This window comes from Hippoglossus stenolepis, chromosome 18 (assembly GCF_022539355.2).
Source record: "Hippoglossus stenolepis isolate QCI-W04-F060 chromosome 18, HSTE1.2, whole genome shotgun sequence".
Taxonomy (NCBI): Eukaryota; Metazoa; Chordata; class Actinopteri; order Pleuronectiformes; family Pleuronectidae; genus Hippoglossus; species Hippoglossus stenolepis.
Genome location: NC_061500.1, coordinates 7,852,355 through 7,880,307, shown reverse-complemented (window position 1 = coordinate 7,880,307; position 27,953 = coordinate 7,852,355). Strand labels below are relative to the sequence as shown.

General features: G+C 41.4%; 2 protein-coding genes across 2 annotated transcripts; one reads left to right on the top strand and one right to left on the bottom strand.

Moving 5' to 3' along the window:
• The first annotated feature begins 168 nt into the window (after positions 1–168).
• rln1 (relaxin 1) lies at positions 169–1,969 on the top strand. The gene is made up of 2 exons (XM_035184277.1): positions 169–625; positions 1,075–1,969. The coding sequence occupies exons 1-2, from the start codon at positions 430–432 to the stop codon at positions 1,410–1,412; spliced, it is 534 nt and encodes a 177-aa protein (XP_035040168.1). The 5' UTR covers positions 169–429; the 3' UTR covers positions 1,413–1,969.
• jak2a (Janus kinase 2a) lies at positions 1,963–27,894 on the bottom strand. Its single transcript, XM_035184276.2, has 24 exons — positions 27,505–27,894; positions 18,862–19,147; positions 14,718–14,841; positions 14,516–14,636; positions 13,672–13,817; positions 12,890–13,184; positions 12,553–12,672; positions 12,022–12,179; positions 11,819–11,930; positions 11,306–11,492; positions 10,203–10,324; positions 8,694–8,828; positions 8,515–8,602; positions 7,863–7,990; positions 7,608–7,746; positions 7,263–7,414; positions 6,603–6,753; positions 6,355–6,488; positions 5,744–5,933; positions 5,162–5,286; positions 4,838–5,010; positions 4,463–4,580; positions 4,180–4,293; positions 1,963–3,757 (listed from the first exon to the last, which is right to left on the bottom strand). Exons 2-24 carry the CDS (start codon positions 19,121–19,123, stop codon positions 3,650–3,652), a joined length of 3,402 nt encoding a protein of 1,133 aa, XP_035040167.1. The 5' UTR covers positions 19,124–19,147; positions 27,505–27,894; the 3' UTR covers positions 1,963–3,649.
• Between the last annotated feature and the right edge of the window lie 59 nt (positions 27,895–27,953).

The following is a 27,953-nucleotide window of genomic DNA, read 5'->3' as shown; positions in this document are numbered from 1 at the left end:
TATAAACCTAAACTGCTAATCGTCTGAATTTCTTCCTGGTGACATTTACAAGAAGCCGCAGATGAATAAAAAATTCCTCTAATATCACTCATAACAAACAAAGAAATAACTTCAAGTACGTCATTGTCATCAATCTAAATGACATGTGAGTGTGTGTGTGAGAACGAGAGGCAGGGGAGGGAGGGGTTTGGGGGTTGAAAGCACAGGTTGATGAATGAACTACTGAGTAAGACTATAAAAGGCTGCGTCCACTGACCAAGAGAGAAGAAGAAGAAGAGGAACCAAACGTGGTTCACAACGACGAGAAGAACAGAAAACCTCAAGGGAAGCAGCAGCAGCAGCAGCAGCAGCAGGAGATCCAAGCAGATCTGTGCTCCTCTGACCCAGACCGGCTCCGCTCGTCTACTCACTTTCAGGAAAAAGTGCAAAATGCTCTGGAGATTGACTGTTGCCGTGGCCGTGGTGTGTGTCGTTGGCATGTGCAGCTGTGGGAAGGCGCATGTCATGAGCAGGCTGATCGTGCCGAGGGACTACGGCGTGAAACTGTGCGGGAGGGAGTTCATCAGAGCCGTCATTTTCACCTGCGGAGGCTCCCGCTGGAAACGAGCCACAGGGGGCGACTCAGGTGGGTTTGACATTCCTCCGCTCCTCTGCTCGCTGACCGGACAAATGGAAAAACATCCACAAGAGTTACTGTAAAATCTACTTTTAAACATTCTGATGTGGCTCAGAAATAATGAGAAGATTGAAAAGGTTTTCTATTGACAAAAATGTGTAGTTGATTACAAATGATAACATTATGGTTTAAGATTTAAATTCAAGATTGTGGTCCATTTCAGTTTTGAGAATTAAGACATTACATGCTCAGAAGTGGAGGATGCCTCAGGCTTTTCACCAGGCTGATTTGCAGAGCTTCATATTTCAGCACCAACGCTAATGTTATAAATTGTTAATAATAACATGAACCCTTTATCACCATCGTTCCTCCAGAAATCACCTTCATCACCACGTCTCTATTTACCTTTGACATGTGATGAACAATTAGCTTTGAAGTCCTGTGTGCTTTTCCTCCAGATTCTTTCCAGTGGAGTTCTCTCAGCGACATCACAGTGGGTGACAGCCTGCACAGCTGGCAAAGTGACGCCGAGCTCCCAGAAAACCGCTCTCCTCCCCAGATCGTCTCCTCTCAATCCCTGGCAGACCTCCTGGCTCTGTACGCGGCCACAGGGGAGCGACGGCAGCAGCCGCTGGAGAGATCTCTGCCAGCCACACTTTTAGGTGAGCAAGATGGGAGTCCAGGGGAGGACGACTGGACCATGGTGAGCAAGAAGAAGAGGAACTTTTCTCTGGGTGTGGCGGGGATGTGCTGTAGCCAGGGCTGCACCAAGAATGATATCGGACGATTGTGCTGAGTCGGAGAAGAAGAATGGAGGAGGGGGTGACATGAAGGTTGTGTGATGGACAGTGATAGACAGATGTGGAAAGATGGAGGAGAGCAAGTGCACATCTATTTATTCTCAGTCATGTCTTATTGCACAAATCCCTGTGTTGTCATATTTTATTTATTCTCCATATTTTGTCCCGGAGATCCAGTTGTGTGTGTACGTTCAGCATCATTTACAATAAAATTGAAATACTGTGTAAATAGGAATATTGTATATTGTCTGTGACCCTTGTTTTTATGTGTTGAATGGATTTGGAGCCTCTGTCGTCTCTCCTGCAGTGTCTTTGCTAAAACAGGCAAATATCCCACTTTAATGTCATTTAAGCTGCTGTGAACGTATCGTCGTCGTCTGCTCACAACGTTCCGCCGCCTGATCATTTTCTGTCAACAGCCTGAGGACACTGCTGAGTTTCTTAAACCATTTCTGACTCAACAAAACCCTCTGAACAAAACCTACGAGATCGTTTGTGGCCTAAATGTAAATAGATGAAGTTTAATGTGAGGAAAAAAAAGCCACATTTAGATTTTAAACAGTATAATTTTTAATGTTCATAGTACTGCATTGTTTTGTTTAGTAAACGTATAAACACTCTTGGACTATACAACATCCACCTCAATATTTACATCTATGTACATGTATTAAAAGGTAGCTGCATCAGATGACAATCCATTTATTTCAAAGTCAAATAAAATTGAAATGAATGCAAAGAAAAAATATCACTTTAACATTCTGTTGTTCATATTTCACAATAAACTGATATTTGATGTAACACAGCCAAAAACTTCTATCACAACAGAAGCTGTGGGAGTAAAAAAAATGACAAAACAGTGATAAATTCAGTCACCGCAAACAAAAAGCCTCATTCACGTCACACTTGACTCAGATCTTCAGGACGGTCGGATCTTCAGTATTAATATGTCCCAGAGGTTCAGGAGCTCACAGACACACTTTGTGTGAGAGAACTTTGCTCTCAACAGTGACTCATTCATGCAGAGGGGACCCATCCTTTGACATTTTGTGTGCCTGCGTGTTTGTGTGTCTCAATGAACCTCGGAAATTCAAATCAAAAGAGGCCGTTCCACAAATTTCGAGTTTCCTCTCACGAATCCCACACTTCATCCAATAACATTTGATGTGTAAAGTTTTAAACTTTCAAAAAAATCGAATCAAACAAGCTTATGTTTTACAACAACAAAGACTTCCCTTCATTACTTTCAACACACTTTTCACATCATGTATCTACAGGCTGATATAGCATTGTAACATTAAAAACTTCAAACTGTATCTATAAAATATATATTCATATAGTAATTAGTAACAAAAACAATGTCATCATTTCCCTGGGTGTAATCCCTCAAAAACAACTGCTATTGTCCCTGTCATTGTCTGTACTTCGTTATCAAAGAGCTTCATGAGCAGGTATTGCTGTTTGAAACATTTCAACTTCACGTATTGATGTAAACAAAGAATTTGAGTTCCACTGAAACTGAACTTCTGCTGCCTCAGCACAGGATCATCCCCAGTGGGTCATGAATATCTGCCAAGTCCAGGTTCACGGCACAAATGTGACTTCAGCTCCACCTGTAGGGATCTTCATAGAAGTACAGCAGAGGCGTGATGTCCTTCATCAGTCTTACAAAGTGTTGAGCAGGGCTGACATCGTAGCCGAGTGGTTTGGGAGCTTTTTTGTTTCTAGTGGAATCCTCCATCTTTAGAGACACAGTCTGTGCTCGGCATTGTTTTTGTCAAATAAATGCTACGACAAATACTTGCAAAAAATATGCATCAAGCAAGAGTCTGGTCAAACAGTCTGTTGAGAATCCCCTCGTCTCTTTAGTCGAATAAAACAAGTCGCTGCTCATTTTCCAACAAACCAAATCCAAAATAAAAGGTTGGGAGTTATTCACAAAATGATGCTTGGTGCTGGTTCATTTTCAAACCAATTACTTAAACTGCAGGAAATATTTGATCCACAAAAAGTATTTCCTTTCTCCAGTCCATGACTAACGTATGAAACCATTTATCTCACTGTGAAATGTAATCAAACGCGTCATAAATGATTTGTTGTTTGGTGTCGAGACCAACGTCTTGATTTAGGTGCTTGTTAAGGAGGCTGAACGGCAGGTAGAGCACAATGAGAAGGAAACAAGTGAGTCAGACTCTGGACTGAACTGCTGCGGTGGACGTCACAGAGACATTCATCCTCATCCTTCCTTAGCCTCTCGCACCGACTCCACACTGTTGATTAATGTCTTGAAAGTAGGCCGCAGACCTGGGTCTTTGTTCCAGCAGTCGGCCATCATCTTGTGAATCTGAGGGAGACAGAAACACAGAGAAAATGTAAAAAAGCCAAGTCTACACACAGTGCTGTGAGCTGGAAATGTCTCGCTACCATTCGGCTCAACGTTCACACCTTTCTTCGACAGCTGTGGTGGAAACGGACGGGAAATATTTCGCAAGAAAGTAATAGAGTAACACGTGAAGCAAAACGTTGGTCCATTGAACCGTGGGACCCAAATCTGTGGTTTAGAGTGAAATGTCTCAAACTGTTGGATCGTTTGTATGAGATATTTGTTTCCACTTCAGAATTCATCATAATTACTCTGGTAAATTTTTATTTATCATGATTTAGATTTTCCATTATAAGGTCTAAATTGTCATTCGAATCGCTCAAGTGTTTTATTCAAACATTACTGGGAAAAAACATCCGTTTTTCTTGACTGTTGTTGCTGACCTCTTTCGGACAGTTGTCAGGAGCCGGCAGCCTGTAGCCTTGCTTCAGCAGATCTATCAGATGGTAGACGATCATCTGGCCCTGCTTTTCATTCCCCATTTTGTCCATGAACACCTGGAGCAGAGGAGAATGTTTCAGAGCAGAGTCCTCAATCATGTGATTTCTCCAACTAATTACACAGCCATTGTTTTACAGCTGGATTATAAACAATTGTGGTCAGAAGAGGAAAAACGGTTTCATGACAGACAAGTCAAACAAAAGTAAAATAAAAAAAGTGTTGTACTGCTGGTGGGCTGCAGTTCTTGTCATTGCAAGTGAAGAGTTCGTAGAGGACGACTCCGAAACTCCAAACGTCCGATGCCACAGAGAACTTGCTTTCTGTCAGTGACTCGGGAGCATACCTGGAAAAACAACACAACACATGATTCATACACACACAATTGCAGTCAACACTAGTCGTACAATCTACGTAGACGGGTATGAAGGAGTGAAATAATCGGATGTACGAAACAAAATCCAACTTTTCTCTCTGTGTGAATCTTACAATCTCATAAGAAATGCCAGTAAAAGCAGTGTCAAATCTTTATTCTTAGAAAAATCAACCGAAAAAAAGGTGGAAATACTTTTTGAACAATTGCGTGCAGTGTGTCATCCTCACCAAAAGATGGGGCTTTCTCCCGGCTCTCGGACCGTGTAGTACTCTTTGTCCTGCGGCAGCACCTTGGTCAGACCGAAGTCACCGATCTTCACCCTCATCTCGCTCTCCACCAGGATGTTCCTCGTCGCCAGGTCTCTGTGGATGTAACGCTTTATGGCGAGGTAGTTCATACCCTGGAAGAGACGAGTTCACTCAGGTGTCGTTAGTGTGTGTGTGTGGGGGGACAACTGCTGGACAACTGCTGCTGGGGACAACTTCAAATCCTCACAGCAAGAGTAAGTATGGACTGATGTCATAGGATTTAACACCCTGCACCTACGTTACCTTGCAAATCTGTGACGCGTAGTGCAGCAGTTTCTTGGAGTCAAAGTGGTCCTTGTGTTTGATGAGATAATCTCTCAAGCTGCCGTAGGGGAGGTATTCCATGACCAGACGCAGGTTCCTTCGTCCTGCACAGGGAAAATAGTCAACACATGAGAACAACACATGACGTGTGAGTGAGTTAGTGCGTGGAGGCTTTTATAAGGAAATCTAGACTTATTTGTTTCACAGACTCGGTAATTGAGACCTTCAGCAGTGAATGTGGAGACTGTGACAAGGTTTAAATCGTAATTGTGTCGTAATTTTGCTTGTCAACATGTTACAACTATTATTTAGTATCAAATTATTTTGTGTTTATTGTTTATTAGGATCCCCTGTAGTCATCACAATGCAACAACACCTCTTCCTGGGGCCCAAGCTAATAATTTAATGTATAGTCATGGGTTCACATACATGCATGTGTCATAATAAATGAAGTAATGTTAAAACAGAAGAAAATGGAGCAGGATATCTAATCTCACCACTTATTGTGATTTTTCTAAACCACGTCATGAAACAAATGGAAACTGGACAATGTGCTCGTACCTGCGCTGTAGCAGACGCCTTTGTATTGGACGATGTTTTCGTGCTGGAGGGATTTGAGGATCTCAATTTCCCGCTCAAAGTCCCTGATGTGCTCAGCCGTGCTGTGCTGCAGCTTTTTCACAGCCACCACCTCCCCTGTGCTGTCCTGCAGGGGGTCGTACCTGCACATCTCCACACTGCCAAAGTTCCCCTGCAGCGTGGAGTCAACGGGAGAACACACTTAGCGATTCAGAAAGAAAGAAGTTCCATCATTTCAATCGCAATATCTAATTTGATGTGTTCCCACCGAATAGGATGGAATCAATCAGCTGTGTTGTCAAAAGTAAAAGAAGTAGTTGTTGTAGAAAACAATACACCTCCTCGACACAGAGGGAACAAATTCTGCTTTGTGTCATAAGTCATGAAAATAAAACTATGATAGCAGCAGACACTGGCAATTCATAAGTTATCTAAAAAAAAAAATCCATCACCAATTTACAAAATTAGCAATCTGACAAAAGCAAAAACCCCAACATGAGACTGTGAAGCTTTACGTTTTAACAGATTTAGCCTTTTTTGTTTTAATAAAAAGTATCTCCACGTTAAGTGTCTGTGCCGTGTGCATATCTCACTTTGCCCAGCTGCTTGAGAAAGATGAGGTGTCTCTCCTCAAACTGTGCGGGCTCCTGTGTCTCGGAGGACCAGGGGAAGCCAACGCCTCTCGTCCTGCTTGGTAACATGTCGCTCTCCACCAACAGCTCGTAGTCTGCAACACAACAGGATGCAACAAACCATAGATAAACCCTGGATCAATAATATGTGTGGGACACGATCTGTAGATCTGCCTGTCAGACTGGACAAGGAAGTGTAGACTTCCTACCTGGTGTGAAGAGGCTGTTGAGATCTCTGATGATTGCTCTGAAGGACGGTCGGTGCGAGGCCTCGTAGTCCATGCAGCTGTTTATCAAGTTGGCCAGCTCTGTCCATTTGGGAGCTGGGAGCTGGTGCCTGTCTTCGTAGAATAAGTTCTTCTGCAGAGGAAATGAAACAAAGTCAGGAGAGGAGCCAGGGAGAGAAACGATACTAGACTTTCCTAAAATAATAACAAGAGTTTGTTTAGAATTAGCACAAATATACGCACAATTTAAAGGAATTGTTCAACATTTTGGGAAATGTGATAATTAGTCATCTTCGTGAGAGTTAGATGATAAGAAAGACAAAGCAGCCAGTTCACTTGACTGGAAGCAGGTGGAAAAAGTTAGACTGGCTTTGTCTTACATTTTCAAATGTTCTACCAGTACCAGCAGCTCTAAAGTGGAATAACTGACGTGCTGCATCTAATTTGAGAAAGAAAAGGACACATTGTTGGTTTACACGTTTTTTTGGGGGGGGTTTCTTGTTGAGTAGTGACCTTTTGGAGCGGGTGAGTTCAGGCAGCCAGCGGCAACTCCATTTTTACACTTAATTCAACATTTCCCTTAATGTTGAACTCTTCCTTTATTACAAGTGGTTCTCTCAATGCATCCTTTGTGTTTGTGACCTTGGAGCAATCGAGAGTGCTGAGTGGTTTGTCTCCACCACTACAGATCTCCCACAGCGTCGTCCCGAAGCCCCACTTATCTGTGGCTGAACTCAGGTTCTGGGGATTCTCAATGCACTCGGGGGGGACCCATGGGATACGCTCTACCAGCACTGATGAATGGACATGTATAGAAAAAGAAACGGATACATAAAGGGAGTTAGAGATGGGAAATACAAAGGTAGAAACTGTGACTGTCGGCGGCTGAGACGATCACACCAAAGGAAAACTTGGTGAATGTTAATCCAACACGGCTTCACATAGGTGTGTGTGTCTTCTCTTATCAGATCAATACATGTGTCTCACCTTCTTTGGGCAGGACAGTGATGCTGATACCAGGATCACTGAGCTTTATGAATGGCGGGTTGCCTGTCTTGCGATCCTCCTCTCGGATCAGAAGGACGTTCTTGGCACAGACGTTTCCGTGAATGAGGTTCTTATCCTCCTGTGTGCACATATGACAGGGACGACGTCAGCTGTATGGTGTGGAGGCGTTTCTCATTACAGTTTTCTGTCTGAAAGAACCTGGCGTGTTTGTGCTGCATGTGTCAGCAGTCTTACCAGGTAGTGCATAGCCCAGGCCAGCTGCTTGGCCACTTCCAGTTTCCACGTGATGTTGACACAGCTTTTATTCTTTTTCAGGTAAATGTCCAGAGAACCAAATTTGCCACACTCCTGCACCATCATATCTGACACGCAGAGGAGAGAGAGAGATGATTTTATTATTCAAACTATTACCCATCATCTATATCTTTCAAACAACACTAAACACGTTAATGTTTTTCTGAACTGTTATATGCCCAACAGGAAAGTGTTAATGACCCTGGCCTGCAAAGAAACCGACAAAAACCTTGGCCCTACAAACAGTTTCTAAATCACTTCCCCACTCTTCCAATATGTGCATCATTTCCTTCCCGTCTGAAATCTGAAGAGTAGTTTCCAGGTCTTAATCCAGTCCAAATGGGCAGAGCACAAAGCCGGTCAGCAGGTCAGAAACCTTATATCCTCCCTGTTTGATTCTCTGTATTGATTCCTCGTGGGTGTTTGACGGACCACCTGACTCTGTTTTGTGTTGTTCTCAGCATCTCTCTTGATTACACAAATCTCTTCAAACTGTCCCGTTTACAAGCCACAGGTGAGAATAACCACCACAGAGCACTCCTTTGTTACATCTCTGCGTGTGTGTGTGTGTGTGTGTGTGCTGTAAACTTACTCTCATCGCCGTAAACACACACGCCGTAGTTGAGTATTAGGTGCTTGTGGGAGAGCTGGCTCATCATGCTGGCTGCTTCAAAGAACGACTACAAGGTAGAAAATAGACAGAATTTGATTTAAAATGTTTATTTAAATCAGATCCAGTCACTCCCTCATTCAGCCAGACGGCGAACCAACCTCTGAATAGCTGCGATGAGCCTTGTCCAGGATCTTGATAACAACGTCCATCTGATGTATCTCTCCGTAATCTCTCAGCTCCTTCCTCACACCGCAGAAGATCTTGGTGAAAGTTCCTTGGCCCAGACTGTCATTCTACAACGGTTTTAAATACAATGTCAAAAACCTGCTTTGGAAAGGAGGTTAAATGCATCATATTCATAATTGCTATGAGTAGACAACCAGATCTGTTGTCAGCATAGTTGTTCACACACTTACTACATGTGTACTGGGTATATATGAGGTTACTCTATCATTGCTTCTGAGATTGCGGCCCTTCAATGATCACTATCCCTACACTGCCGCTACTGTTCATGCACGAGTTATATCTTGCAGATGTGTCACATTCATTTCTGAAGATGTGCACGACTGATGTAACAAACTGTGCCGGATGGACACGAGGCCGGCATGATGCTTACTCGTACACTCGGTTAGAAGCAAATATATCTCCAGCCTAACCAGAACTCTACCCAAGACCTAGACTGTATACAATGACAGATTACCAAATATGCAAGAAAATATTTATAAGACAAATAGAGAATCATGTGCACCACAGCTACTCAGTTTAGGATTTCATGATGAAAAATAAACATTTTTTAATGCCTCTTTACCATCTTATAATGTTATTTGCTAAGTTTTCAGTCTCATTGTTGCAATTTCAAGTGTCAAAGGGGAAATCCTTGGAAACGTGCACCAGACTCTAAAGAGAAGCACCAGAGAGAAACTAATTCATTCATTAAATCTCGGTCATGAGAACCGAAAACAAACTCAATCATGCCCACCCACCCCCCACGCCTCCACCAAGTTGTGAATCAGTCAGCTAGAACAAAAACCAAATGGTTTTAACTGCTTCACATCTCACATCTCACACTAAATTTGAGGTCACGATGTCCAAGCTCTAAAACACTGCATGAAAAAACATGAAGATGAAACACTAAACAGACTAAAACATGAAGACAATATTGTAATGCAGGAAAAAACCCTGAGTACTTTGATTACTGGAACTGCAAAATTGTGGTTTTCCTGTGACAGACCTGGCGTAGAAAACATCAAGAGCTCAAACAGCAGAAACTGTGCTGAGACGGAAATGGACAAACCACTGAGGTGAACGCATGACACGCTGTCACATGGATTCACGCGACGCACACAGGGACTGCAATTGATGATTCTGAGCTACATTAGGAAGCCTTTTTGTTAACTGTGGTGTCCTCACTGACCCTGCACGAGTCCCTCTTGTCCCCCTGAGCTGTGGCCTGATACCTTGTCTACGAAAAGCCTGTGTCAGTATACTTTGGCTAAACAAGAGCCATTTAAATACGGTTATAAGCTTCTACACATAAATATGTGTATAATAAACACTGCATCCTATACATTAATCCATCTTATTAAAACCAATAGTCAGGTTATGAGTGTCTGAGTCTTTTGCTGAGACAAAAAGCTATAGCAGGAAGTGAACATGGGTTCTCTTACGATGGTGAGGTCCTCTTTTCGAATCTTGTGGAAGACCATCTGGCTGACATGTTTGTGGAGGGAGGGCGTCAGAGGAACCTCTGGCCCCTGGTTAGTTCTACACACCAGCAGGTTGGATTTTTCTTTAAAAAACAAAAGTAAAGGTGGACAGGGATTAGGATCCGTCACTCACATTTAGCAGTAAAGCTGGGTTACTGTGACTCTTTACATGGCAAATCAGAGTAGAAATGAAGCTACTTATTAAACTCGTATTGCTTAATCTAGAGTTCTTAATGATCAGCATGAATGAAACCTGAGTGGTTTGTATTTGTTCCCTGAAATCAGGTAATTTGGGTCTTGATATAGTGTTTTTATTTTATAAAAATTATTACAACTAGCTTCACCTTAGCTGATATTTAACCCAGCTGTTTTTTAATGGGTTAAAATGTGATAATGGGAGCATGCAAACCATAAAGAGCTCAGAGAAGGAACTCATGTTGAGGATTAGGAGCTAATGTGCTGAATGAATTTAGAAACCAGGTTATAGCTGCATGGTCTAGGGAAGTTGGACAATCATGTAATTAAATCCAACTGATCAATAAATAGGCTGCAGACATGACGGAACAAAGAGTTGTTCATCTTCATTGGCTCAAATCCAATTTATTAAACAAACTTCTCTTCTAAAAAACTCTTTATTTGAAAAAACGATTAAATAGATGTGAAAAGTTCTCAGCTGTACTTTGAGGGAAAACTGCTGGACTTTTGGATATAAATATTTAGATATTGGATTGTGCAGATTGTAAACTATGTGTTATTACTTCTGCCAATGACGTTATGTCTGCATCTGTTAGCTAGCCGAATTACGCAATAAACACTGAGCAGATTTCCACTCAGACACTTTGCGGAGGGTCGGCGCATGAATCAAGGAGTAAACACTTAAATTTGGGGGCAGATTTAGATAAATGGCCTGATCCAGGATTCTTTTTTTCACTTCTTTAACAAGGTGAGATGCGGTGTGAGCTCTCTGAGCGCCCCTTATCGTTTTACTTGTGTTAATCTCTGTAGGGATACACATCTGCATCAGTGCTCAACTGTACAGCGTGGTCTTGTATGTGAACACTGACCTTTATGGCTGGGGGGGCAGCACCTGGTCAGCTGAAATGTGTATCCGTCTGTGCGCAGCGCCTCCTTCTGATAGCAGTGCAGAAGCTCGCTCAGTGAGCCAAAGCTCCTCTTGGCTCCACTCAGAATGTACTCTCCTGACTCCATCCTCATGATCTGACAGTGCTTATAGTCAACCATGGCTTCATACTGAAAGTCAAATGAAAATGGATGAGTCAAGAGAGAATTACGACAGTTGAGTTGTATTGAGTTGCTCTTAAATGTCAGTCATTTTATTTCAGTTAACAGAAACAGCCGCTCATGCAGCAGTTACTAGAACATTTTATTCCTTACCTGAAATAGGACTATCATACCAGAGCACTACATTTAAATTGGTGTAGTAATAGTGTAATGGCCCTGGTTGTTGTGTCAGCTAATGGAGGAGATAATTTGATAGCATGTGCGCTGAAGCAAAGACCAGGTATTTCTACAGTCATGTACTTCACAATGTTGATGACCCAACATTAACTTCTTACCCCCACAACAAAGGACATGAAGTATTTGTCATAGTCTCTCGGGCTGCAGCGAAGGATGTACAGGCCTTGATGGTTGCCAGAGCGACGCAGCTTACCAATCGTAAAGTCCATCCTGTGATCAAAGAGACAGAATGTGTTTTTGTGCATGCGTGTGTGTGGGTGTGAGTACATGTGTGATCTGCTTGCATACGCTGGATACTCACGACACAGGACCGTGGTAGTAACTCTGAATGCACTCCAGGAGTCTTGGGGGAGCCACCTCTTTACAAAGGTAATGATGGGCATCAGCCACTAGTCTGTAATATCCATCAACTAATGATACAAACGACAGAGCCTCTGATAGAGAATGAAACTCCAGTTCCTTTGTGGACATCGACACGGACACAGGAATCAGGAGAAGAAAAATATACCATTCAGTACCTGATTTGAATTTAAACCACTGTAAACATGAACTTTTCAATCTGTATTGTCATGATATTATCAAACTAGTTGTGATAGTGGTACTAAGTAAGTTGAATTCTTCTTCTTTATGTCCTGCAACTACTTACGTGTTTAAAACTGTCTGTCTAACTTTGTCACTGCTGTAACAAACCACTAGAGCCCTTTGCTTTAACAAGAATGAGGTTACGAGGAAACCTGTCCCTGATATAATTAGATTAGATTAAAAGTAAGTAAAGTAAACTAGCTAATAATCTTCAGAGTGATAGCGGATCATGAAGTGGATGATACTTTACCAGGATCTTGCTGTCCTGTTTGGTCAGGGTAACTATGCGACTCTCTGCAGATCCTTCCTTTTTAGACTGTTTTACGCTGATGTCAATCACCTCTGGGAAGTCACAGAATGTTTGTAACTCCTGGAGATGCAGAAAGTACAAAACAGCAGTTTGCATTTGTATTAGATGAAGATGTATGCACACCCATGCACTCTTATTGTTACAGACACTTTTAACCCACTCCTTGAGCTCCATCTATTGGTAAAAAGAAAACAGCCATGATCGTTTCACAGTGTTGCCAATTGGTAATGTGCAAATGCATTACCAAGGCAACATGAACCGATCTCCTGGTCCTCACCTCCTTTGCTCCCTCTTCCTCTGTCCCTTTCGACCACTGGATGCCCTTGTTGCCCATGACAACGATGGTCAGCTCGCGCGTGGATAGGCCGGTGACTTGAAAGCGCTCGGAGTAGAGGGAGGGCAACAGCGTCTCCAGGTTCATCAGGTATTTGAGCTTGAGGTTACACACCGTGGCCTTGCATTCACTGAACTGCTGGATGAACTTCTTGAAGCGATAGCGGATCCTTTTCCGCGTCAACATGTTGTACTCCTGGAGGCGGCTCCGCATGCACCTCGGCAGGAAGGATTTGTAGCTGAAAGCAGGGAGGACGAGTTGATGACGATGAAAAGTGGAAGGAATTGGATAAACTACTTATATGAGTATATACAGTGCATAAGCTTTGAACAGGTCAGATAATAATCACACATTTTCAACTTAAATAGTCTCTCACAGAGATAATTCATTCAGCTGCATGCACACACATAATGAAACTATCTTCATGTGTCCAGTGAAGCCTGTCGCACTGCTGTGAAATCGTTATTCATAGGCTGTAGCACATGCACACCAGTGTAACAGCGAGCAGTTTACATCATTTAGGGAGGAGAGTGTGCAGAGTGAGGCAGGGACTGGAGCTGGGATTTTGGTGTAGACAGTAGCACAAGTTTAATGTTTTATTTTCTACTTCACATTTCTGCACTTATCTGACTGTTACTACCATTATGATGATTCTATCTTTGACACCATTCATCCTCCCCTAGTTCAGATTAAATATTGTCACATTATGGTGGTGAGCATCCTACCTGGTATCGTTGTAGATGTCCACAGGTGACTGACCATTCTCTTTAGCAAGCCTCATCATGTCCAGCACCGCCATGCCCAGACACTCCTCCTGGGTCTCGTGGCTTACCAGGATTTGAACCCAGCCATTAAGAAAGTCGCTACGCCACTAGAAAACAAAATGAAGAAAAGATACACAAAATGTATTAACTGATCATGTCCACAAAAAAATAAGGAGTAGGTTGGATGTGGAAGGAGAATGTTAAACAGATACTAAATACAGGGGAGCAACTGGCTTAATTCCCATGCCTGTAAAGTTCACTTAATTCCAGCAGAGTGTATATGGAGCATGATGAGCTCTTGGCAGATTTTTCATTTATTTAATGATCCTGTCTTTGTGCAGTACTTTAGTCAACTGTTTTTTTTACTTTACAAATACATTCTTAAAATTCACAGACACACACAGACACTGTATTCATGCATAGACAGACAGACACAAACACTGACATGAACCCTAACATAACCTTGTACCAATTATGTGTGACTTACGCACTCTTGCTACCACTTCCTGTTTTCTCAGTCTACAGAGAAGAATGGGTTGACATGACAAACAGACTGTCAGAGAGACATGGGGAAACAAGGACTTTTTTTTTTTTATCTCTCACTACCATGTTTCTCTCTCTCATACTGAAAACAATGAGGGGGGCATTAGTCTTGAAGATTCTGACCCCTAGTTTGCACCCAAAAACACAAATGATGTGGACTAGGAATGCATTCTAATTTTAAAAAACTAAATTACAAAGACAGAACAAACATAAAATACACATAAAAACATCAAAGTACAAAATTCAGTACTTGAAGACTGACCTGAAAAAACAGGTATGCCATCACACAATCATCCATAACAGGGCTCTCCATCCCCTTGGACACACCGTAACGATGGGCATAAAATGAACTGTTGTTGTTATACCAGCCAGGAAAATAGTATCTGGACAGAAAAGAAGATCAGAGAAGTTAAAACAAAGAAAATGTATTATGAAAAATCTGAACCTGCTTAAAATATCTCTACCTTATTCTGAAGTGCAGGTCTTCACTTGCTGACTGGTTGACTTTAAAGATGTGATTTGGAGGGAACCATATCCGGTCACTTTCCCTCATCAGGCCAAACAGGTTGAAGAAGACTGGAGCAATCCCTGGAACGAGTGAGTCAATGTTTACTATAATGCAGCACAGGTTGTTTTATGCTGTTACTAAAGGTCAATGTACTTCACAGAAGATTGTTGTTGTTCCTGCAGTAACTGTAACAGATATGAGGAAGCAAGTCAGCAGTTTTTCCATTTTTGAGTCAGTCTATTTTTACTCAGGCATGCAGAGCATTCTGCCCATTAAACATGAAAAGGGCCTACTTATCTACTACTATTGTATTCATGTCTAACAGAGTTGCCACTAATGACTGACCACCGGCCAATATTTAGACATAAACATAGTCAAGCATATACTGCAACTGTTTCGACAATAATTCTTTAAAAGACACCAGGAAGCACTAACCAAAATGAAGCAATGGTGTGTGGACAGGAGGGCTGTGTAAGAGGGAGTATACTCAACCACAACAGAGGAAGTCAAGTCAAACTACACACTAGAGTTGAGCATATACCTAACTCAGTTGAGCATATACAGTGCCTTGCATAAGTATTCACCCCCTTTGGACTTTTCTACATTTTGTCATGGTATAACCACAGATTAAAATTTATTTCATCGTGAGTTTATGTAATGGACCAACACAAAATAGTGCATCATTTGGAAGTGGGGGGAAATATTACATGGATTTCACAATTATTTACAAATAAAAATCTGAAAAGTGTTGAGTGCATATGTATTCACCCCCTTTACTGTGAAACCCCTAACAAAGATCTGGTGCGACCAATTGCATTCACAAGTCACATTTGCAAGTCACATAATTAGTAAATAGGGTCCACCTGTCTGCAATTTAATCTCAGTATAAATACACCTGTTCTGTGATGGACTCAGAGTTTGTTGGAGATCATTACTGAACAAACAGCATCATGAAGACCAAGGAGCTCACCAAACAGGTCAGGGATAAAGTTGTGGAGAAATATGAAGCAGGGTTAGGTTATAAAAAAATATCCAGAGCTTTGAACATCTCTCTGAGCACCATAAAATCCATCATAAGAAAATGGAAAGAATATGGCACAACCGCAAACCTACCAAGAGGAGCCGTCCACCCAAACTGAAGAGTCGGACAAGGAGAAAATTAATCAGAGAAGCAACCAGGAGGCCCATGGTTACTCTGGAGGAGTTGCAGAGATCCACAGCTGAGGTGGGAGAATCTGTCCACAGGACAACTATTAGTCGTCTACTCCACAAATCTGGCCTTTATGGAAGAGTGGCAAGAAGAAAGCCATTGTTGAAAGGGATCCATAAAAAATCCCGTTTGGAGTTTGCCAGAAGCCATGTGGGAGACACAGCAAACATGTGGAAGAAGGTGCTCTGGTCAGATGAGACCAAAATTGAACTTTTGGCCTCAATGCAAAACGCTATGTGTGGCGAAAACCAACACTGCCCATCACCCTGAGCACACCATCCCAACAGTGAAATATGGTGGTGGTAGCATCATGCTGTGGGGATGCTTCTCTTCAACAGGTACAGGAAACTGGTCAGAATAGAGGAAAGATGGATGGAGCCAAATACAGGAAATCCTTGAAGAAAATCTGATGCAGTCTGCAAAGACTTGAGACTGGGGCGGAGGTTCATCTTCCAGCAGGACAATGACCCTAAACATACAGCCAGAGCTACAAAGGAATGGTTTGGATTAAAGAATGTTAATGTCTTAAAATGGCCCAGTCAAAGCCCAGACCTCAATCCAATAGAGAATCTATGGCAAGACTTGAAGATTGCGGTTCACAGACGGTCTCCATCCAATCTGACTGAGCTTCATCTTTTTTGCCAAGAAGAATGGACAAACCTTTCCATCTCTAGATGTGCAAAGCTGGTAGAGACATACCCCAAAAGACTTGCAGCTGTAATTGCAGCGAAAGGGGGTTCTACCAAGTATTGACACAGGGGGGTGAATACTTATGCACCCAACAGATGTCAACTTTTTTGTTCTCATTATTGTTTGTGTCACAATAAAATTTATTTTGCACCTCCAAAGTACTATGCATGTTTTGTTGATCAAACGGGAAAAAGTTTATTTAAGTCTATTTGAATTCCAGTTAGTAACAGTACATAATGGGAAAAAGTCCAAGGGGGGTGAATACTTATGCAAGGCACTGTACCTCTGCCAAGGCCTCTTAAATTCAGTCAGGCTGCGCCAAATTGCACACACTCATAGATATTGGTCCTTTAAGTATGCCTGATATCTTCTTTATTTCTTGAGAAATAAAAAAAAAAGTCCTATCTTGCAAAGTTTAAGACAGTGAAAAAAATATCCTGGATCCTCCCCCTTGATCAAATCCCTTCCTAAAGTGAATGAGTTCTTTCTGGGCCCATGTCCGACCTTTCCACCAAGTTTTAGGAAAATCAGTTCAGTAGTTTGTGTATAATCCTGCTAACAAACTCAAAATGAGAGAAAATGACTATTTCCACACATGAACAGTTTGGATCCATTGCATTGTATTTTATAAAGCTTAATAATGTACTTATAACATATCTTTCCATTCAAAGGGTGGACTTTGAATTGGCTCAATTTTTTTCCGACTCTCTCTGCTAACTCATCTCCCAGTACCAAGAGTAACCAGGTAGAGAAAGCTCATAGAAATACCTCACATGATTATTATTTGACGTTGGTTAAAGCATGAGTGAGACAGATGGAAGGAAGGTGGACTATAACAATAAAGAGAAAGACAAGCAGTGAGTAGGAAATTACAAAAATGAAAACAAAAAAAAAAGAGGAAGATAAAAAGGGGAGAGAGAGAAGGGTTTGTTTCTTATCAGCTTGAGAGGGAATGAAGCAAGAGAGTGTGGCAGAAGGAGATAGAGCGAAGGCGGAGCGGAAAACAGACACAACAGTCGACAACTTCCTGATTTGAGTTTGCTTAATAGAGAGGGCAAAGAGACAGACTTAGGAATGCAGCTCTAACATTATACACATTTTTTATATACACATTTCCTGACCAAGGCGATGCTTGTGAAGAAACAGGTTTGGGAGATGAAATTACAAACAGGCTTTTTTCTGGATGGCAAGTGATGGGATAGTTGACTGGTATATGATCATTCACGTCATACATATTTACAGTTTATCGGAATTTAAAGAAGATTCACAGGCTGAAGATTCATCAGAAGGATTTTCATCCTAATAAACAATAATACAATACACTTCACATTATAACTGAAGGAGACATGTAAATTAAACCTTGCAGTAACCAGTCTGTTTGATTATTTACTGTCCTACCACTTGCTTGACTGGTATAGGTCTGAGCCAAGAAGATCATGCTCAAAGCTTAAAACTGTAAATGTGGACACTGACCCCAGCTACTAGATATTCGCTCCAAGAATTGCTGTAAACAAGAAGAGACCCAGTTTCTACAGCATAACATGTCTAAATAAGGCATTGGGCCACCACATGCCGCCAGAACAAGTTTGAAATTACATAGAAGTTACAAAAAACATCTTGTTTTCTTTAGTGTCATAGGTATGAGATGTATGTGTGTCATTGCTTGACTAAAATGTATTTCTATCACAAATACCACAGCTGGCTATTGGGACTGATGCTTGGTCGTGCATGAAACTCAAAAACAAGTTTCAAAGACTATTTATGGCCTGGTACAAGATCAACACAGACCAAAGTAATGCAAGTAGCAATTTTGCAACCTAATATTTACAGGTATATGTACTTGTTACTTTAATACAAATAAAAACACTATTTTATTTGGCGGAGAAGGAAGATAACTGGACAAAATGGAATGCAGGAAAATGGGATCCCTGGTTGTGTGGTGGGGGGTGTTGGTGTTCAGGTCGACCACTGTATACCCTCATTCTGAATTTGATGGCTGCAACACGTTATTGAAAAAAATCTTGGGACAAGGGCATGTTTACCACATCATGTTTCTTTTTAACAACACGCACTAAGCGTGTATTTGATTCATGTTTCATTTGTATCAGGTAAAGTCTGTTTGAAACGGATGTTACTCAACAATGATGATGGTGTAATGTGTGTTGGCAGACATCATTACTGAAATCCACTCGTGACTCACCACAAGCTTTTGCCGCAGCGATGCACAGTTCCTCCACGACATAATCCCCAGGTGGAAATGTGAGCACACTTTCTGAGACCTTGGCCCCATTCCCTCCTCCGGCCTTCCCCAGGTAGTAAAGGTGGACAGTGAGACAGGTGGCATCCTCGTCCTGCTTGGGGTTTGGTTCCATGGCCGGGTCTTGGTCAGGCTCGAGGCCATTGTGCTCCGCTGTGGGACCAGAGGTAGGCGGGTCCATGTCTGTCACCAGAATACAGGCCATGTGCTGCTTAAAACACACATTCACCTGTCAGAGAGGAAGGAGGTTATCTTTAGTGAATCCAGAGGCAACTTTCTCACTGACCATTGTTAGCAGCCCCTAGCTGTGTCACATGGCAAGTAAGGTTTTGAAATTTTAATTGATTACTACACTTTTAATCATGGGGTGTGACTCAAAAATTGTGTTTTGCTTTTCACATTTGAAAAAGCTGATTTTCAAGTACCTGCACTTGAATAATCTTTTCACACTGATTACATTTATGCGAATCCTTTTCCTCCAGTGCATTTTATCACTATGTAATGTATATCTCTATATTGATCAATCTGCTCTCTTGTATAGATTCTCTTCCATTAATCAACTACATTTAGTGAAACTAGTGCATGTCCAGCTGGAGCAGAGATGTTTCAGGAGATCAACCACTTAAAGAAAGTGCAGTTGTGGCTCTGTCTGCCCAGGGGCATTGCCAAGGTGGCAGCTGAGTGGCGAAAAGTGGCTATAAGAATGTGACCTTTGATGACATCATTAGTGACGTTGTATCCAACTTGCATTTGATCTTAAAATACTGTTGAAGTATTGCAGTCTGGTAGATTCATGGAGACCACGGCCATTTGGAGCAGGGCCTGATTAAATTGCCTGAGATTCTATTATATCCCTCTCTCTTAACATAAACTGTTAGCAAACACAAGATGATGATCAATCACCTTGTGGTTGCTTATCAGAAAACACAAATTCTTATCACAAGACTGCAGTGCAGTAGGTTCTCTGTACAGACGGCACTGAGCAGCCCTCAGTGGATTTCGTATTCAAACTATTTGCATATGAACTGTCTTTGTTCCAAATTATAATATTGTAATATACAATAATATTGTAGACAGAGGAACATGTTTTATGTGTTTATGTCTTCCTGTATCTAGACATATACTGGAGCATGCATAATTATCTGCTCAAAATGTCTCCTATGCTAATTACATTCCCATCATCAGTGCTGTTTTAAGTTAATTATCAATCTAGGTATACCATGTAAGTGCTAAACTAAAATGGTGACTAATGGTAAACATTATACCTGTTTATAGCAGCAGCTAAAAGTATTGGAACTAATACTAAATGAATACTGAATGTAAAGGAGGCTAAGAGTTAACAGAAACTCATGTTCAGTGTTGTAGAAATGGAACAAATCTATTGTATGAAAATGAAGTTACCCGTATAGGAATGATCTGTTTAATCCCAAGACTTGTACAGCATGGTCCCTTAACCCAGTTACAGTACAAGGAATGTCACAGTAACCTGATATACTATATGTAAGCCTAAAGGAGCATGCAGTATGTCAATCCAATTTTCTTTTCCCAAAGCTATTAATTGTAGCTTGTAAAATAACCTATATTAAGTCTCTTTAAGCTTTTGGCTTAGTTATGTCCACAGTACATTGTTTTTGACTTTGTTCTCCTGGTTATGTTTGTGTGCTTTGTTTGTTTTATCTCTGTGTTCTTATTGCTGCACTTCCTCTTTATTGTTTTTCGACTGTTATCAGTAACACCCTTGTCTGTTTGGGCCACCTCACCTCAATGGTGTGAGAGCTTTTGAATGTGTTATTGTTTTGTATGTCACCATGTTCTCCTGGGGTTTAGCCTGAATGACCCCACATTTTGATAATCGTCTCCACTGTACAGAACAATGATATGTAATTCATTTTTCTGCCTAAAAACATAAAACATTAAAGCTGAATAGTATTTGTTTCCTTAAATGTGTATGAGCCAACCTAGATTTTAGATGGAAACATGACTTGTTTAACTGTAAGAGGACTAAGAATATAGGATGTTGCATGTCATCTGCGTCTGCCATTCTAATGCCTGCGGTAATGAGAAGCAGACTCTCAGTGCAGATGTATGTACCAGACGAGTGAGTCAGTTTCAGTACTTTAATTCAACACTCGTAATTGTCTTCACAGATTCTGTCTACTGTGTAAAACCTCTTAACAATGGCACTAGCTCTAAAATACATACAATCATAACATTTTATTGCAAATACAAGCAGTCAAAATGAGTTTTCTCTGTTGGGCGTGGAAGACGATATTGATGGATTCAATAAAAAGGATTAAAAACATTCTTGGTCTAAAGATGTGTGCACGTTGATCTGCAGCTCAGGGTTTAGTGAGGCTTTTTTCATCATGTAAAGTTCAACAGTTGTTTGTTTAGAGAATCTGTGTTTGTCAAGAACCAAGGACAGTGGACATACGAAAATATATTGATCCAAAGCTGCATATCTTTACTATGATGAAAACAGAATATGGTACAGAGATTTGCATAAAGCAAGGATCTCTATGCACAGTTGAGATCTGGTACTTTATCGGTAACTGTAAAAATGCACAATATGTTCATTTAGAAGAAGAAAATCTGATCTGTCCAATGTGCTGTCTAAATGATGCAGGTCCATTTGGTTTTCTTCTGTCCCTTTTATTGCCCTGTTTTGTAAGATAAAAGAAGAAAGTGATTTTGTAACTATAGAGGCTGCATAAAGACTTGCCTGCTTACATTATGAAAACATAAATTAGCCAGCTATCTGGAAAAAGCCTGGGAGAAAAGAAAGAATTGCTCTTTATCGAGTCAGTCCACAGATACGTAACATTTCTTGCTTTTTGAATTTGCTTTGCAGTAGGATTTGGATAGTGTCATTTCCTGCATTACGTAGTTTACGGTATTAAAGCCGGAATTTGAAATGAATGACTTAAAATAACCTCATCAATTGTATATTGTGTACAAAGGATGTCTGGATTCGCTGATTCGCTTCCATTCCTCCCCTCTGGTGCTGTGGTGCACAGAGAGCACAACTGTTTCATCTTAAATTCTCTCTCGATTTTAGTAGGATTTAATAATTAAAAAAATTCTTTCAAGTTGTTCTATTAGCATATTTTTGTGGTCTGATTCAGGCCCTGGGTCATTGGTGGCTAAATCATGATGTGGTTGTTTTTGGCGTTATTCACTGTATATCCATTACATTTAGACAAAAGTGCAGCTGTGACTCAAGGACACTGAGCTGATGGTCTGTTTCTTTAGCCCTAAATCTGTCAGACTACAAGGGGAAGTTTCTCTGTCAGTGCAGACATCTACTTTTCCAATTATCTAGAACCTGGTCTTATGCCATTTTGACTCGTGCTTTGACTCACTATTTGATGAAATGTTCATAGTTTATATTTTGAAATCTTAGTCTGGCAGGAGAAAGACTTTTTGGCCAATGATCACCATAAACATAGAGAGACACACAATATGTAAAGCCAGCTGCTGATCGGATTGATGTGCAAACATAACAGTTTGATAACTGAAGATAAAACTCCAATGCTTTGGTTACCATGTAAATAGTTGCCATGTTCTCAGTGCTTGTTGCTGCAGGCAGCTCTACACTTTGAATAACCTTGAACCAGGTCCAAAAAAAGGTGTAACATGGCATAACAAATTACTTCTAGCTGTCTGTACTTATACTGCTCCGTAACATTTACATGTAGGCTCAGTGTTGCACTGTTGCCTGACAGCAATAAGATTCTGGGGTTCAAACCTTATGTGGCAGACTGGCGACCTATCCAGTTGGGATTGGCTCCAGCCCTTACATTCTATATATATATATATATATAGCTGATAATGACTATAGCTGATGAATGACTATAACTTGATGATGGTTAACCAACCTTATTATGATTCTGGAAAAGATGAGGATTTATAGGATAGGTTTTTATGGGAGAAAGAAGGTGTGCTTGTTGTGATGCAGCTAATCAAATTAGAAATTAGGTCCCATATATACCTTCTGTTTTTGAAACCTTGATGCAAACAATGATGCATTAAAAACAGGAACTAAGTTACAAATGCTGGCAGTCAGATTTTAAGTGCAATTTAACTGTCACAATCATTCAGTGTTTGACCTACTTTGTGTAGGGTACAGCACAGACGTGGACCTATTGTTTTGGTTTACGAGCCCTCAGCTGCTGAAGCTACACAGTAGGAGACCTTTGAGAAAAGTCTGAGAAGAATACAGGGAAACACTGCTCTCTTACCAGTGTGTTTACACACCCAAAACGTTTATCATGGGGCAGACAGGCATAGAGTTAGATCAGCTCCTCACTGGGTCTTATCAGGGCCTCGGTGCTACTAGAGGTCAGGGCTATCAGCTCTGACACATTTTTTAAGTGGCTCTGCTCCACAGCTGGCTGCATAAACCACTACTTTAATTGCACTCTGGATATTTTCTATCAATCAACTTTGTTTTGTATAGCCCATATTCACAAATCACAAGTTGTCTCATAGGGCTTAACAAGTCAAGTCAATGATAAATTATTCTGCAACAATTCTGAGTTTTTGTTTGATTTGCCCTTGAGCAAAAATACAAAGAAAATCCCTGGATTCAACCTCTCCTATCTGTAAATATATGCTGGTTTTTAGTGGTTTAGTTATTTTCAGTGAACTCAAATGCTTTAGGTTAAGCACTGTTGGTCTGACAAAGGAAGCTGATTGAACAAAGGATATCACTTTGGGATAATGATGAATCCAGACAATAGCCATCACCTTTTCCTGTGAGACAGTACGTAAACAAAGGCCAATTACCATGAGACATATGATAACTCTGACAGAGATACAGGTTTCCAAGGTTGCTTTCAAGGTTGCTTCATCCATCACAGCTTTATGAAGCAATGACTGCTATGAGGCAGTATGTCTACTAATACCAACACATAAGCACATCAGCCCCAACACAGTGCCTACCACAAAAATGAAACAGAGGACAACTCTTTATACTGTGGGCTTGGTACACAGGAGCGTGTGGTAATCAATCATCCTGCTCCGTGTCTTCAAGTCTTTAAACAGCTGCTCTCACACTGGCACATGATGGAAATACATCCATCGTCTGAGGGGTTCCGAGCAGCGTACGAAATGGGACCGCACAGCAAACACAAATATGCAGTGAAAAGGCAAAAAACATATAAAAATGCTGGAAAGCAGTGTATTGTGTAGCACTTGTTGCTGCTGTGGCCAGAGAGGAAGTAGCTGACTGCCTGATTGTACAGCCAAACAAGACTTTACGGGAAGTCAGAAATTACTGGATGATACCTGTCATAACCAGACATTGAAGATGGTCTGATTCGATTTCATATCCCTCATCTTGACTACTAAAAGCTCACAAAGAACATTGGTTCAATTGGGTGATGTAATGTTGAGTCACTGACCAAACACTACAATGAGAGCTTTGTGGCAAAAGTTCATATGTTCCTTTGTGTGAATGCTAACCCACTTCCGACTTCCAACTACATTGATGTAACACTGTGGTTGATTCAGAATGTTGGCACTTCCTCTAAAGGTGTCTGGAAAACACAAGAAGAAAGAAAAGAGGAGTGGGTAAAAAGCATCACAGGCAGCTTTGTCAGAGAAACTTCTCATAAAGCTGAAGGTTATCCACATGTAAATAAAGCAGTTAATATTGCAATAAGTCTTAGTTTGATGAGAAGAAAGTCATAATACTACGAGAATAAAGGAAAATCACACTTTGTCTTGAGAGACAAGTCGATGTGATTCTTTCCTCAAAAGAGACACTGTTTCTTGCTAAATCATTTCCAAATCCTGATACTTCTGATAATGTGGTGCTGATGATTTGAAGTATTTCAAAATTCACGAAACCTATAACTTAACAAGATGCTACACATTCCTCGTTTTAATGCAGGCTACTGGCTGACCTTCTGATATTCCGCCTACAAAATGACACGAATCCTAAAATTACGACCTTATTCTTTAAAGCTCTGTTATTTTCCCCTTAAATTGGCCCTAAAGTCCGCTGAAGTTCAGCCCTGACACAAAAGGGTAAATGCTGAGGTTCCACTAGAGAAGTTAAAATAAATATGTGTGGCTGTTGGAGCAGAAATATGCTAAAGCCTCTAGTACAGAGGTAGCCAACACGGTGCCCGTGGGCACCTGGTCGCCTGCAGGGACCCCGCGAGTCGCCCGCAAGGCATGCTCTAAATTAAACAAAGAAAAAGAAAACTGAAATTTGAAATAAAAAAAAAAGTCAAACCGCCATCTCACTCTATGCTGAGACAAGCTAGCGGGAGCAGCAACGATGGCGAGCTAGATGTGGTTTTTACCCCCCAAACTAAAGAAAACATGGCAGAAAAGCGAAAGAAAACATACTATTTTCATAATGAAGAAAAATGTGTGTGTCTCATTTGCGGGGCAACTGTTGCGACGGCAAAGCGGCACAATGTGGAGCAGTGGTCGCCAACCCGTCGATCGCGATCTACCGGTCGATCTGCCAGTCTTCACTGTCGATCCCCCAACTCTCTGGACTCACTGGCTGTGTGTCCGCTACTGGCGTCTGAGCTGCTGGTTTATCTCCTGCATTTCCTTCAATACAAGTCGGATTATGTACGAGACTAGATGTCAGGACTCCACGGTATTAAGATGCGCATCTTTCGGTCTGTTGATCAACAATCAAAGCCCCATTGGAACAAATGAGTGGATTCAGAAAGTGAAACGCTGGAGTGCTTTTACTTTGAAACGTGTTCGGAAAGTGTTGTAAATACATTTGTGTCATAAACAGATAAACATTTTGGTTCACAGCAGAATAAACAGAGAAAATGATCTTTCCCCTGAGTTTTAATGCTTATCTGATGAATTTATGTCACAAACAAATGGTTGCAACACTTTCTGTAAGCCTTTTCAAAAATAAAAGCACTCCAGAGTTTGTTAATGATATCCATTCCCTTGTTTAAAAAGGTTTTTTTATTGTGAAATATTTGCGGGAGCGGAAAGATGCACGGCTTCATACTGTGTAGTACTGGTATTTATTTGAGTACAAGGGACTTCTTTCATACAAGGCAATAATCAATAATTTGTGGCCATATTCAAATCAAAGCCTATATGTAACAACATTGTGCTGCAGTAGCAGCTCCTCTGCAGAACATGATGTGGAACTGAGAAGCTACATATTTTGCATTGTAAATATGAATTGATATTAATTTGAATATTGTCATTGAATAGAAAAAGTTGCACAACTGCCTCTCTTTGTGTATATTTATTTCTTGTACATTCAGCCTTTAACAGAAATTGCAAAAAATAATAAATATGACCCTCCTAAGTGGGTTTTTTGGAAGATATCAGGGTGGTAGCTCTCGGCTTACGTTTGGAATTAAAAAGTGCTCTTGGGCTCGAAAAGGTTGGTGACCACTGCTCTAGTGTGTCCTTTAAACATCACTTATTATCTCAATCAAAGTGAAATGGGAACATAGAGGCATTTTCCTTCCCCTGATCCAAACTGTGTGTGTTTACCCAGAGTTGGCTCCAGCTTTGCTTGAAGGACAGAGGCACTTTTTTGAGAAAGGGCTCCGCATTAGAAATACCTCTTTTTAATTGATTTAACCTTAAGTTATGGAAGAATACACAAGCAAAAGCGTGTTGGCAAAGCTTTTCAGTCACACATCTTTCCCTTAACCACACGGCACCATAGTGTGGTATGTTTTCATTCTCTCTTGTTCGAAACGAGCTCCAAGTCTCCCCATGATCCAAAAAAATCATAGATTGTGCCAAACGTTATTTTTGGCGAGAAAGTGTGTGAAGTGGAAAAAGCTGGAACCTTGCTGCTGCTGCTTGTTCCAGTTCAAACTGAACCGACTCATTTAGTCTCCATTACATCAACTTAAAGGGATATGTGACCTGAATAAAACTCGGAGAAAGTTTGAACATGACGCGATAAGTGTCTGTGGCACTGGTCACACCATTCCAGTAAATAAATAAGAAACGCCTGTAAGTGCTTTGAAAAGAAACCCAACAAATTGCACGAACCTAAACCTCCACATTATAAATAACACAATCGTATCCATGTTTCTTTGAAACATAAACAGGATATTCACAGCATGTACGACCCTGAAATAGACAAGACTGCTAAGTAAATAATGGCTCCCTCGGGCCAGCAGTCCCCTGAACCACAGCACACAGTCAGCTCAGAAACCATATGAGTCTCAAGGGAGAGGGATGACTAAAAATAAAAGCTAGCAAACCGGGCAAACACCCTGAAGTGTGGACTGGAAACTCAACTGACTGTTCTGCGGAGAATGAACTTGGAAATGAATGACTGATGATCAAAAACAGTTGCTGGTTTATTTTCCTATCGATCAACTAATCGATTAAAGTGTGAGTGTAAACGCGTGGAGATGAAATCCCACGTGTTGCGTGTTATTAACAACATGTAATAAAGTTTTGCAACTCTTTATTTGAACACTTCCACGTTGTTGCACATCGACAAGAGGCGCAGTCAGGGACGGGACCTGTGGCGTGCTAGGCTAACTGGTGTTTTACACAACAACAACAACAACATCAAAACAACACGGACACACACACACACACTCACACAACACTTACTCCGTGTTGTCGCCTGCTTCGCTGCGGGACTTGGACTCGGGGAACCGGCTGGTGGAGTTCACCGGGGGACGGGACGGGCTCGCGGGGTTAGCTAGCTGCGGTCCTAACGGCTAGCTGTCAACTGAAGTGCCGCTACTCTCCGTCCGTCTTCACCGCTTCTCCTCCGGGGCATCGTTCACCTCCCAGTCCCTCTGAAGCACCGCCTCATTGTTGTTACTTTCCTCCTCCGCTCCGGTGCTCCGGTGCTCCTCCTCCCCGGCTCTCCTCTCCGCTGTGTGGGCAGAGGAGCGGCTGACAGCTCGGTGATGACAGAGGATGGTGGAGGTGCTTAGGGCGGAGCAGGTCGTCTCCTCTCGGCTCCTCGCTCCTCGCACCCGGGGCTCCGCTTCTTCCGTGTTTCAACTCTCTTGCACATGAATGTAACAAAGTACACGTACTCTAAAGTACTG